This window comes from Nyctereutes procyonoides, unplaced genomic scaffold (genome assembly GCF_905146905.1).
Source record: "Nyctereutes procyonoides isolate TBG_1078 unplaced genomic scaffold, NYPRO_anot_genome, whole genome shotgun sequence".
Classification (NCBI taxonomy): domain Eukaryota; kingdom Metazoa; phylum Chordata; class Mammalia; order Carnivora; family Canidae; genus Nyctereutes; species Nyctereutes procyonoides.
Window position 1 is genome coordinate 88866967 of NW_026575125.1, and position 13210 is coordinate 88880176.

A 13210-nucleotide genomic window follows, 5' to 3' on the forward strand; every position below is an offset into this window, starting at 1 on the left:
TCTTATTTCAAGGTGTTAGTATTGCAAAGGGTAGGGAGAAGTTTCACATGCAGAACTTAAAACCTATCTGGGGAGATGAGACACAAAATGAAAATGGTTTAGGGATGTGCCATCCCTGTGTGTGCCTGCTGGCTGAATTGGTTGAGTGTGTGACTCTTGATTGTGCGGCCATGAGTTCAAGCCCCATGTTGGGCATACAGTTTACTTAAAAAAAATAGTATACTGTTTAAAGATAGTACAGGGACTAAGTGCTGTATGAGTCCAGGTCACTGTGATTTGAGGTCAGAGAGGCTTCTTGAAGGAGGTGGGGCTTCAAAGAGAGAAAATCAGGAGGTGAATGTTGCAGGCAGTATGAACGGGGCATCAGGTATGTTAGGTGAAGTTGGGTAGTCATGGGAGGATAAATTTGATTTGGTCCATTGGTATCTTCCTGCACCTCAGCTTCTCCTTTGTAACATGGAGATGATAATAGTAATCATCATAAGAGCTCATTATGAAGATTAAATGATATAGTATGAGGAAAGCACTTAGCCAGAGACTGTACGGTAGTAACCACGCCACAGATGCCAGCCATTTGTATTATTTTATATTATTAGTAGGATTGCGGGAGCACCTCGAATGTGGAATCAGTCATGTGAGCCCTGCCATGTGGGTAATTGAGGGTCATTGAAAATTTGAGCAGGGCCATAACATGCTGAAATAAAGCCGATAAAATAGCCTGTCGTAATGAGAAGCAAGGATTGTAGACCTTTCCTTCTAGATTTTGCTTCCAACTAAATAATTAAAAAGTCTCCAGTGCCCAGATATGGTGGAGTTATTTAAGAAAAGCTATTGGAGGGGTGCCCAGGGGGCTCGGTTAAGCATCCAATTCTGGGTTTTGGCTCAGGTCATGATCTCAGGGAGATCGAGCTCTACATCGGGCTCCCCACATAGAGCTTTGCACTGGGCATGGAGCCAGCTTAGGATTCTCTCTCCCTCTCCCCCTGCATCCTCCCCCCTCCATGCTTATGCTGTCTCTGTCTGTCTGTCTCTCAAAAAAAAAAAGCTATTGATTTTTAACCAGTTTACCAGAGTGTACACCTACATGATATATTAAAACTTGGTAGGACTGTAAAAAGATATGGTGGAAAGAGGTGAGTGATATAGTAGGTTGCCAATGTACTGGTAGGGGTTCTTCAGCAGGATAACGTTCTTGACATTCTGGTATAATTATAACTTGGTTTTCTGATAAATCCTGAGGTTTCCTGCTCTATTATTTCTGTCATCTTTGCTTAGAACAACTCTCAGACCCAGTGTGTCTCCTGCTCTCCTACTTTCTCCTTTTCCTCGCCCCCTCTTGTTTTCTGTTCTGAAACACGAGTCAAGTGAGTTTCTCCTGCCCCTATGCCTACATTGTCCTGGCCCACCTACTTTGCCTGCCTACTTTTGCTAAATCCTGCAGAGCATTCTTTCATGTACTTTAGTGGTGAACACTTACCTGCTAGGTAACACACATAGGTGAACACTCTGGAGATTTGTTATATCCAATGATAAAAGGCTCTCCTAATTTGAGGATACTTGGTGCTCAGGCTTTCCTACCTTCTAACTTGGATTCAATGGAGTGACAGAAAACCTTTGTTCTTGCTCCAGAAAGGGTCATGTGGTAAATGTTTAAAAGGTTGTCATCCAAACAGCTCAGGGTTTTAAGGGGACTTGGCAAGACCTGAGCCAGAGAATTACCTTCTTTGGCTCCCTCTCAGTTTTATTCTTCTGGGTGGTCTAAGTGGGCCACTCATCAGGATCCATGCTTCTCATTGTGTAAAGTAGGGGAATTTTCAGCTGTGTCCATTATCTAGGAAAATTAATAAAGACGAGGAAGAAGGATATGGATATTACAAAGAAATACCATTCTATTGGATGAAACCAGTGGAGAATCTGTACTGAAGAATGAATTATTCATTCCTTCATCATTTATTTTGCAAAATTTTACTGAGTCTGGGCACTGTTGTTAAATACTGGGGATATAGCAGTGGATGATACATGGACTGTCCTAGTCCTAAAGGGACGGACAGCAGATAAATAGACAAATTTTATTTAGATAATGATCAATATATGAAAAAGATAAAATAGTGAGCTGTGGTGGAGGTCAAGTAGTCATAGAAGACCTCTCAGAGGAGGTGAGATTTCAGCAAAGAGTTGAAAGCAGTAAGTCTTTGGAGGAAGAGCATTCCAGGCCAAGGAAGCAGAAAGTGCAAAGACTGGAAGGCGCTTGCTTGGGGGGTGTTTGAGAAGCAGCAGGTGAGCCAGCGTAGCTGGATTAGCATGATTCGAAATACAGTCCAAGAGGTAAGCTGAGGCCAGAACATGCACAACATCCTAGGCTATGATGGGGATTTATGGTTTTAGATGGGAAGCTGTTGGCAAGTTTGGGCAAGATTCTCTTTGTTATCCTCATCGGGTCCTGATTCTAGTTCCCTCCTTGACTTGCCTTTGTGAACTTGAGTGAGCTCTTGGTTAAGTTAAAATGTGGATAATGATGTTTATCTCCAGTGACATTAGCAGAGTTAGCTGTTAGTTACAAAGGATTTGAGGCGTTTAAGATGTGAGGTATGATTCAGAGTCATTGCCACTGTTCTATACGTTCATTATTTTAACAGCTTCCCAGAAAGTGAAGCCCAATGTGTATCCTGGACTATGAGAATGAGAAGAGATCTTCTAGATTTTACAGATCTGTTGTTGGGGCAGACTCTGATATCTATAGAAATGACTTAAAAGTCCTTAACTGTACAAATTGTGTTTCAAGCCTGTAGGAAATGGCTTGGAGAGGGTGGCCCCTAGCCTAGGAAGAAGGCTACTGTGTCATTTGTTCAATTGATGTAAAATTATTTGTAGATCGTGGAAAGAATGGTCTTACAGATCATCTGGCCTGATCCCCTTTTACAAGTGTGGACACAGAGAAGCAGAGTCTTGAGGACAATTTCACTGCTGGTGGGCAGGAGAGCTGGACAAGAATCCAGATCAGATGACTTTTAGGCATCTGCTTTCTCCCCACATTCATGAGCTACCCACCTCAGTGTTCCATTTAGACATAATTGCAATGTTACAGGAAGTGATTTACTGTAATTTCAGATCCCTTTCCCTCTCTATTGTAATGATGTGCTTTGCTAATATTGGAAGTGGCGGCTGCCACAAAACATCTCTGCTTGGTGAGGCAGCTGTACATGAAAAAAATCTCACAGGCTCGAATTTGACTCTGTGCCACAAATGTTTTGCTCTGTGTTTTCCGTTCTTCTGCCACTCTCTTTGTTGCTGGCTGTGGCCTCTGCAAGTAGATCCTACTTTTATTTTAGGTTTGGTCACTGGTCAGATTCTAATGAATTGTAACTTTTGCCTGGAAAATGTATCTTAATTTTTGCCATACTGTAATAACTTTCAAAAAGGAGTGTTCTGTTCATTTGGGCACAGTATGTAATTTTAGGTCACCTGGTCCCATCATTTAAATAACATGTGAACCAGTGTCAGGAAAACAAGCAAACATATACGGTTGACCTTTGAACATTGTGGATGTTTAGGGGCGCTGACCCCTGTGCGCAGTTGAAAATCCATATATAAGTTTTGATTCCCCCAAACCTTAATGACTAAGAACCTATTGACCGTAAGTCTTACAGATAACAGAAGCAGTCAACTAACATATTTTGTATGTTGTATGTATGATATACTGTATCCTTACAATAAAGTAAACTAGAGAAAAAAATGTTATTATGAAAGTCAAAATGTGGAGTGCCTGGGTGGCTCAGTCAGTTAGGCATCTGCCTTCTGCTCAGGTCAAGATCCCAGGGGCCTGGGATGGAACCCATTCTTGGGCTCCCTGCTCAGCGGGGAGTCTACTTCTCCCTCTCCCTCTCCTTCTCCATCCCCCCCACCCCACCAATGCTCTCTCTCTCTTTTAAAAATATTTTATGTATTTATTTATTTGACAGAGAATGTGTGTGTGTGTGAGAGAGAGAGAGTGTGTGCGAGCACAAGCAGGGGGAGTGGCAGGCAGAGGGAGAGGGAGAAACAGGCTACCTTCTGAGCATGGAGCCTGATGGAGGACTTGATCCCAGGACCCTGGGATCATGACCTGAGCTGAAGACAGATGCTTAACCAGCTGAGCCACCCAGGTGCCCTAAATAAATAAAATCTTTTAAAAAAGAGCCATAAGAAAGAAAATACGTTTATAGTATTATAATGGATTTTTAAAAAAAATCCGCATGTAAGTGGACCTATGCAATTTAAACCCATGTCATTCAGGAGTCAACTGTGTGTATGTATTTTTGTGTTTGTGTGTGTATATAATCCCCACTTTGATTAACATTTTCCTTGTGTGTAAATCTCGATTTCTTCAGTTATAGTTCCAGTAAACTTAAATGTGGGTGAATCAAATAATGAGGAGTCTATATTCCCGTAATGTGAGATGATACACACACACACACACACACACACACACACACACACACACACACATTCTATACCTTTGTAGTAATATTTGCTTGGTTGACATTGCAAAACAAAGTGATATTTTCTATTTGGACTCCTTTTTGTTGATACTATACAAACCCACATGGCCACTCCCTGAAATAGCAGCCATAGCATTTACCAGTCTGACCTGTTAAGGTGTTCCTCACACTGGTATATTTTTGTCATTTGCTGCAAAATCTGTGATATTGAAACAAGTCGAAAATAACTGCAAGCGTATTATTTGTCTTTCCTGGTTTTCCTAAAAAGAAATGCCCCTTAACACGTATATTATTTTGCTTATTCATGCAATGGAAAAATAGATTGTTGATATTTCAGGTACTTTTGCCAGAAATTAAGTCATTTTCAAGAATGAGCTTGCCAAATAATACTCTTTCCATAATTAAAGTTCTTAAAATAGTCCAACATCATACTGGATAATCAGATGGGTGATTGAAAGTGGCAAGCTTAAATCTTAAAGCCAACTTCTGTAAGATAAGAAGCCTAGGAAAGCACTTCCTCAGTCATCACCCAGAGCCTATGTCCTAGTCCCTTTCCATTCCCACCCTGAAACGATTTTAGATCCATCATCTGGGGGAATTTTACTATAACAGATGCTCTACACAGTCTGCAGTCTGTAGCTTTAAAAAAAAAAAAGATTTTATTTATTTATTTGAGAGAGAGAGCATGAGCAGGGGAGAGGGAATGGCAGAGGGAGAAGCAGACTCCCTGCCAAGCAGGGAGCCTGACTTGGGGCTCAGTCCCAGGACACTGAGATTATGACCTGAATTGAAGGCAGACACTTAACCCCCTGAGCCATCCAGGTGACCCAGTCTGTGGCTTATTAGAAGAAGCATAGGCTCATCAGAGAGCTCCAGATCCCCTGTTTAACCTCTTTGATCAGATCTAAGACTTTTTAGGGGAGCCTAGAAGGGCAGCATGAACAAAGTCCACTGTCTTCCTCCTTTTCCCCTTTCTTGTGGGTTTTGCTGTGAGTTGTAGCAACAGGTTCCTCCTTAACTGTTGTGAATGCCTAATTTCAAATGGATGTCACAATCCCAGGGGGCTCATGACTCAAATTTCAGCATTCAGGGCCCCCAGTGACAACTGGGAGGAAATCAGTGACTCTGGGTGTTGTCATGTGAGTACGTTATTAGCTGGACTTTCAGAAGTGGAGACATGGAACAGCATAAGTGAGTGTAGTGAGGTGTGTAGGTGAAGTGAATACATATGATGTGGGGTATGAGTGTGTGTATATATATTTTGTATTTTTATTTAACTTTTTAGCTGTGTAGTTTTTTTTCAAACTTTTAAAACATTTTTCTATTTATACTTGAAGTCGTGGGGATGGGAATGAAACGATAAGAATCCAGTCATGATGGGTGCCTGGGTGGCTCAGTTGGTGAAGTCACTGCCTTCAGCTCAGGTCATGATCCCAAGGTCCTGAGATCAAGCCCTGCATGGGGCTCCCTGCTCAGCAGGGAGCCTACTTCTTCCTCTCCCTCTGCTTGCTGCTTCCCTGCTTGTGCTTTCTCTCTGTGTCAAATAAATACAATTAAAAACTCTTAAAGGAATCTAGTCATGATTTTGCAGTTAAATGGAAAAAGGCACTGGGTGTTATGCTATATGTTGGCAAATTGAACTCCAATAAAAAGAAATTTAAAAAAATTAATGGAAAAAGGACACTATGGTGAAACAGACAGTGATTCACATACAAAAATGCTTTATAAACCTCAAAGGGTTAAAAAGTCATCTTCTCTAGATTAGCTGAGAGGAAATCACTTGACTTCAAATTTTTCGTTTTAAAAAAGTGAAGCTCCTAATGACTTCTCAGAGTTGTGTGAAGATTGTCCAGATATAACGGCTGTGGCAAACTTTTCAAGGTTTTTTAATTCAAAGACTCTGTTCAAATGTTCAAATTATGTATGTAACAAATATATAACTGCTGGTCTTCCCTCTCTAGGTATTCAAGAGACGGTATTTTTACTTGACTCAGCTTCCTGATGGTTCATATATTCTCAACTCCTATAAAGACGAGAAAAACTCAAAAGAATCTAAAGGTTGCATTTACTTGGATGCCTGCATTGACGTTGTTCAGGTAGGGCTATAGAAGTCACCTTTTCTTCTCTTTTTGGAAGAGAGTTACTGATCAACCATTAAGAACCTCTGCATTTTTCTGTGTTGGTCAATGGCATCTCCATCCACCAAAACCTTTTGTATCAGGAACCTCAGAATCCTCTTCAGTGCCCTGTTCTCGCTCTGCACAAGAATTCAGGTGTTTACCCAGGCCCTTTTGGAGTCTGGCTCCAAAGTACTTCTTGATCACTTACCTTCTTTCCACTCCCACCACCCTTCCTCTGGCTCTCCCTTTCCTCCTCTCTCGCCTAGTCTTGCCTTCCTGCCCTCTGATTTGTTGTCTTGCGGTAATCCATCCTCCTAGGACAGAGATGATGTCCTTCACTTGTCTAACTTAACGTTTTTGGCTCTTGATTGATTATCTTGCACAGGGAGAGCCACAGCTCTTACCATGACCTCACAGGTCACGGTGATTTGGCCTTGCCCTACTTTCTACCCTCCTGCCCCGGGCACCCCATAAACGGTGTGTGCTCTAGCCACTCCACAGATATTTGCCTCTCTTCCACTTGTCTCTCTGCTTGGTGTACACTTTCCCCTTCTGTTCCTCTTTGAGCCTTATCTTTCAAGACTCTGTTCAAATGGCTCTTCTACCATGAAATGTTTTTCTTTCCTCACCCTCATGCCCACCATGTGCAATGAAGCTCCCCTTTCCCTGTGCACCACTTTGCTTTTGCCTCTGTCCTAGAACTGAAATCATACTCTAATTTGTGCTTAATTCTGCATATTCCTTTGGGGATTATAGGGACCATGTCTTACTCATGTCCATGTTCCCTGTAATAGTTAGCAGTGTTGTGCACACAGTCGACTCTTAACAGATGTTTGCTGATGTGAGTTACTGAGGGGACGTGGATAGAGATGCAGTGAGATGCAGAGCAGAGAGCGGATCTAAACAGGAAGTTGACTGTCCAAGAGATGGAGCCATTACTACAGAGCCAGGTGGCATGGCTGACTTTAAGGAGCATTCAGCTGACGGGGAGGTGGATGGTGCTGGCTCAGTGCCCTCATCCTACCTGAATCTTACTGTTAATTCCACTGAATCCCATTTATTATTTATCCCACTCAAATAAGATTGTCATGTGGATCAAATTAAAAAACACTTAAAAATATAAAGATCTGTGTGAATAAAACGGTACCTTCATATATATGTGTAATATAAAAATACATATTCTATAAATATATTTAACATATATTAACATATGTAATGTACATTTAATATAAATATATAATATATAAATATATGTAATATATTACATATAAATATATACAAAATAAAATTTATACATAACCTATAAATACATATATAAAAATATAAATAAAAAATACATAAACACTTATAGAAGAAAGAAGGCACACAATTCCTAGCGTTTCTCAATTAGCTCTAGTCTGGATTGCCCTTCCTTTCTCGTGTTCCCAGCCTCTGCTTTCTCCATCTATTTAGGGTTTCCCACTCCCAAATATTTTCAAATACATAAATCTTGAGGACTTGCTACAGCCGTATAATTTCATCCTTTACTATACTTTGAAGATGAGAAGGAGGAACTTTTCTTGGTTCCTTCTTGAATGATGGCCATGCAGTGGGAAATTGTGGATTCATGAGCCTTTCTTGAAATTAATGCTGAGGTATTTGGGAGAGTGGAGAGTGTGTCATTTCTTTTATCACGACAGAGAAAGCGGTAGTACAAAGAAGGTGTCATCACATTTGAGGAAAGGAGGCGGCTTTTGTTTTCCTTCTGTGCTAGTGTTCAGCATAGGGCATTTCCCTATTTTTTACTGAGGCACCGTGTAATGTGAACCAACTCTAGGCTTGTATGCTATGCGGATGCACTTCATATTATGCACAGTACCACGAATTAGGTATCAGTTGCGACTATTACCGTGTGATATGAAACAAGCCCCAGGTTTATTTCAAATCCCATTTGAGCTTGTTTTCCAGGACTGACTTTGAAAATCTATAAATATGCAAGAAAAACTTGAAGCATGGTGGAAATAGTTACAAACATTTGCTTATTTTTACAGTGGTAGTTGGATTCTCTGGGGGTGGAGGATGGGAAAACGCATTACATGATAATACTTGGTCAACAAGTAGTACCTCATGCCAACTCTGTGCATGTACCATGGGCTCAGTTTTGAGGAGAATAAAAAAGATACGTTTAACATGGTCATTCATTGTCTGGGAGTTTCTATTTCTTATTGAAAGAAGCATTTCTTCCATGACAGTATTGACATACATATGTGCTAAGCTCAGGTAAAAATAAATAAACTAATGAAATCTAATCTTGAAAGGCTAAACTAACTGAACACATGCTTTGTTTTTTCTCTAGTGCCCCAAAATGCGCCGTCATGCGTTTGAACTCAAGATGTTAGATAAGTATAGCCATTATCTGGCTGCTGAAAGTGAGCAGGAAATGGAGGAATGGTTGCTAACTTTGAAAAAGATTATTCAGATCAATACTGACAGTTTCGTGCAAGAGAAAAAGGAGACAGTAGAAACAACACAAGGTCAGAATTTTTAAATGATTCATTATCAAGGTAAAGCTCTTATCTTTAATCCATGGGAATGTCCTTTGTGTAGGGTGAGTATAGAACTCTTAATCTTGAAGGTTGACCTACTTCCTCATTAAAAGTAACTATGGAGGTTGATAGTTTTTTTTTTTTTTTGAGAGTTGATGCTGCCTGGGTTCTGACACATGAAATATAACCAGACTAAAATGGATAGGGAATTCATGGCAGATTGTCAAAAGTCCATTAAAGTTTTCCTTGTGCTTTCATAATCAAAATTCTTTGCAGTAAATCTAGTAGGAGAGGATGGGGTGGGAGAGATAGGATATTCTTCTTAGGTGATTAGTAATGGTCTGCATGGTTTGGAACATCTGCTTTTAATGAATTTGCAGAAGATGAAACTAGCAGCCAAGGAAAAGCCGAGAATATCATGGCCAGTTTGGAAAGGAGCATGCATCCAGAATTGATGAAGGTACATCTTTTTTATGGCAACTTGCCTTCAACTGAGACAATGCAGGATTAGCTATTAAAGTTTTAATGCTGGATTCCATTTGGCAATGTTATTTCTAAGTTAAAAACCACAGCAAATTAGTGAAACAGGTAGAGATTGTAAGAGAAAAGTTACAATCCTAAAGTTGAACTTATATAAGGGCTGAGTAACAGTTTGAAAAATCTTTTTTTTTTTTTCCTGGATGTCAGGAGGTACTTTTAGATTTTTGTGACTTTATTAATGTTCCTTCTTATTCCGTATAATTACCTCATGTCATTCATAAATTAAGTATTCTTCATTCAAGAGGCTATTGATACAGATGGAACATGATATTCAATCTAATGATTCGCATGTTAACTTCATATGAAAATCACATATTCTGTCTATATGTAAATACATATGTATATGCATAATTTCATCAGATATAGGTTTTAGTGATCAGACATCATTCGTGTAAATTACTCCGCTCTTTGGAGTTTGAAATGAGCTAATTTAGAAAGTGTAGAGGCGATTATCATACCTATCTTAGTATAGGTTACATATTTTACTGTATAATAGAAGATTTTGACTCATTTATTCATTTAAATATTCATTAAACCTATTTACATTTTTTACTTTATTCCTCTTCCTAGACTAAGTTACACAAGCTTAGAAGTTTTTTTCTGCTTTATTTACTTATTTAATCTTATTTTTTTCTATTTTATTTTTTTATTTTTTTTATTTTTTTTTATTTTATTTATTTATGATAGGCACACAGTGAGAGAGAGAGAGAGGCAGAGACATAGGCAGAGGGAGAAGCAGGCTCCATGCACCGGGAGCCCGACGTGGGATTTGATCCCGGGTCTCCAGGATCACGCCTTGGGCCAAAGGCAGGCGCTAAACCATAAACCACTGCGCCACCCAGGGATCCCCATTTTTTTTCTATGTTAAATTTATCTTTCTCTTAAAAAAAAAATTACCCTCCTCAAACTTTACAGTTGTTTTCCAAATCTTAGGAACATACTTATGATCCCCTGATCTAGGTTTTCCTATGATTTCGTAGATTTTAACGTATCCTTTCTGAATCTTTGACATTCCAGGCTGTACAGCCCAGTATGTTTTTCCTAAAGTGATGGAATCAGAATTACATATAATATCCCATGGCTAGCACCCTGGCTATGGAAGAGATAGTGTTTTGTCATTTCTTTTTCTTTTGCGTTCATATCTCTTGGATTCCTTTTTTGTACTACTGTGGGTTGAACAATATTCTTTTTTTTTTTCAATATTCTTGATGTTATGGGAGGCACACAGAAAGTATAAGGACCTGATCTATAGCTTATCACGGGTCATAATGATGGTGATTCTCACCCAGCAAGCTTTTTTTATCTATCTTAAGTAAATGGACATGGGGAGTAGTATATTTTTGAAGATCTGCCAGACGGTAGTTTCCCAGACTAGATATTTTATTTCTAAGTTATCTCTATACCCAAGGTGAGACTCAAACTCATGATCATGAGATCAAGAGTCGCATGTTCTACCAACTGAGCCAGCCAGGCGCCTCACACAAACTAGATATTTAAATGTTATTTAATACTGCTTTGAAGAAAGTGAAGTAATGTTTGGTGTGTGTATTTTTAATTTTAGTATGGCAGAGAAACTGAACAGCTAAACAAACTCAGTAGAGGAGACGGAAGACAGAATCTCTTTTCTTTTGATTCGGAGGTCCAGGTATTAATTATGTATTTTTTAAATAACCAGAGAATTGTTGCTTATTTAAATAAACAACATCTGTGAAATGTTGAAATCACTGATTTTGTACCACTGGGTGGTGATACCTATTGCTTTATATTTGTCGTGTTCACTTTGAACACGAAGCTTAACTGACTTCCCTCAAGGGGACTGTCACATATGCAAATAGTTTGAGGTTGAATACACATTTTTTCCCCTCCATTCCCTATATTTCTTTTCACTCCATCTCCTCAAAAGAAATAAATTAAAAACCATTTAAACTTGGTTCCTGCACTTTTAACCCTTTAAATACAAGTGTGATCTAGTAGCAGCAAATATCTGCAGTGTAAAGAACACCGAGTCATATGAGAAAAGTAGTTTATTTTCCACTCCTGATGGAGGCTTTGGAACTGGGTAATGTTCACGTCTGGGTTAATCTCACTTTAAGTGGAAAGTGGTGCAAGGAAGCGCAGGCTTATGTACATTTGTGTATCTCAACCTCTTTCGTGAGAGTGAGGCACTCTTTGTACCTAAGATATATGCAGTTCATTTTTAATTCCATGTTTTCTGATCAAGTTGCTGATTTGTTTAAATGGAAAAATTCAACAGCATGGAAATATCACACATACTTTTCTTAACATATTTTATGAGAAAATGAAATTATTTGGGGAAAGATGAATTTTTACCCACTTTTTTCTCCATGAGATTTATAAATAAAATTCTGGGATCTTTTTTTTGAAATAGAAAAGTTTGCATTATATAAGCATTATGTTTTTTTTTCTCTGTGAAAATAGGTCATAAACATATAATTGGGGGAAGACTGATTTTGTTTCTTCTTTCTGCTTTTAATGGTTTTCTAATTAAGTTTTTTTTAATTTGAAATGGGAAAGTAGATAGTCTTTATATAATACAGACATTTTTCTTTAATAAAAATACCACATAAGAAAATAAAATTATTTGGGGGAAAACTTAAAAAAAGTTTTATCTCCCACTTTTTTCTCATAGCAGTATGATATTGTTTGTGTAAGTTATGGGATTAAACAAAAAGTATAGCAGGCCTTGAGAGTGTTAGTTCTAAGGTACTCATTCAGAAAGCTCCTTGTTCCAAGCAAGTCTGAGCCTTTTATAGAGCATTCCCCGCCATATCCCCCATGATTGGGCTCTAATTGGACATGTCAGGCTCTTTCATTGTATACAAAGAAGCCAATTGACTGTGGTTGAAACTCAATCCAGTGTCTTTAAAAAAAATTTGTGGTGTAGTGTTTTTGTGGTCATGGAACTGAACTCAAACATAAAGTCAGTTATCAGTGAGCTACAACAGCCAGTGAAGAATTCACAGTCCTGATGAAACTTTTAAGCACACAGGACAGTTGAATTTAACGTTGATTCTGGAAGGTGATGTCTTCATGGAGAAATCTCTGCTGTATGTGTTGAGTCTCTTTTCTAGGTGAATTGCTATCCTTGGATGTATCAGCCTTCTCTTTTGACCACAGTATGATGCTTAGAGAGATTTCTCTACGACTGACTGTAGAGAATAAGGAGATGCTGGCTGACCAGAGGGGATGGCTCCAACTCAGAATTACTGAGGCAGGCCCCGTGTCCCAGCATCCCTACTCACAGGCATCAGAAGGGGAAGGATTTGGGGGCTGGAGTGGTTTAGGTCCAGTTTCTCTTCACATTCCACTGTCTGAATAAGATAGAAGGGAGAGCAGATAAATGGGCAGAAATTAGAATTGATCTCCATGGCAATGACTTGCCTCTGCTGGCTCCACAGATAAGTGTTCAGGAGGGAGCTGTCTCGGCCCACACATTTGTATTCGGTTTGTAGATAAATAGACTCGGGGTGGGGGAGAATGGTGCTTTCAGGTATGAATATTATACTTAGGCCCCCATAAGGAGGAT

General features: G+C 39.2%; 1 protein-coding gene across 3 annotated transcripts in view; it reads left to right on the plus strand.

Moving 5' to 3' along the window:
- Window positions 1–13210, plus strand: part of DOCK11 (dedicator of cytokinesis 11) — a 187896-nt gene that overhangs the window by 57403 nt on the left and 117283 nt on the right. For all 3 annotated transcript variants that reach the window (XM_055338257.1, XM_055338255.1, XM_055338256.1), the window contains exons 7-10: window positions 6440–6574; window positions 8934–9111; window positions 9504–9583; window positions 11225–11308. In XM_055338257.1, the coding sequence (XP_055194232.1) occupies window positions 6440–6574; window positions 8934–9111; window positions 9504–9583; window positions 11225–11308 (477 nt within the window). The remainder of the gene's footprint in view (window positions 1–6439; window positions 6575–8933; window positions 9112–9503; window positions 9584–11224; window positions 11309–13210) is intronic.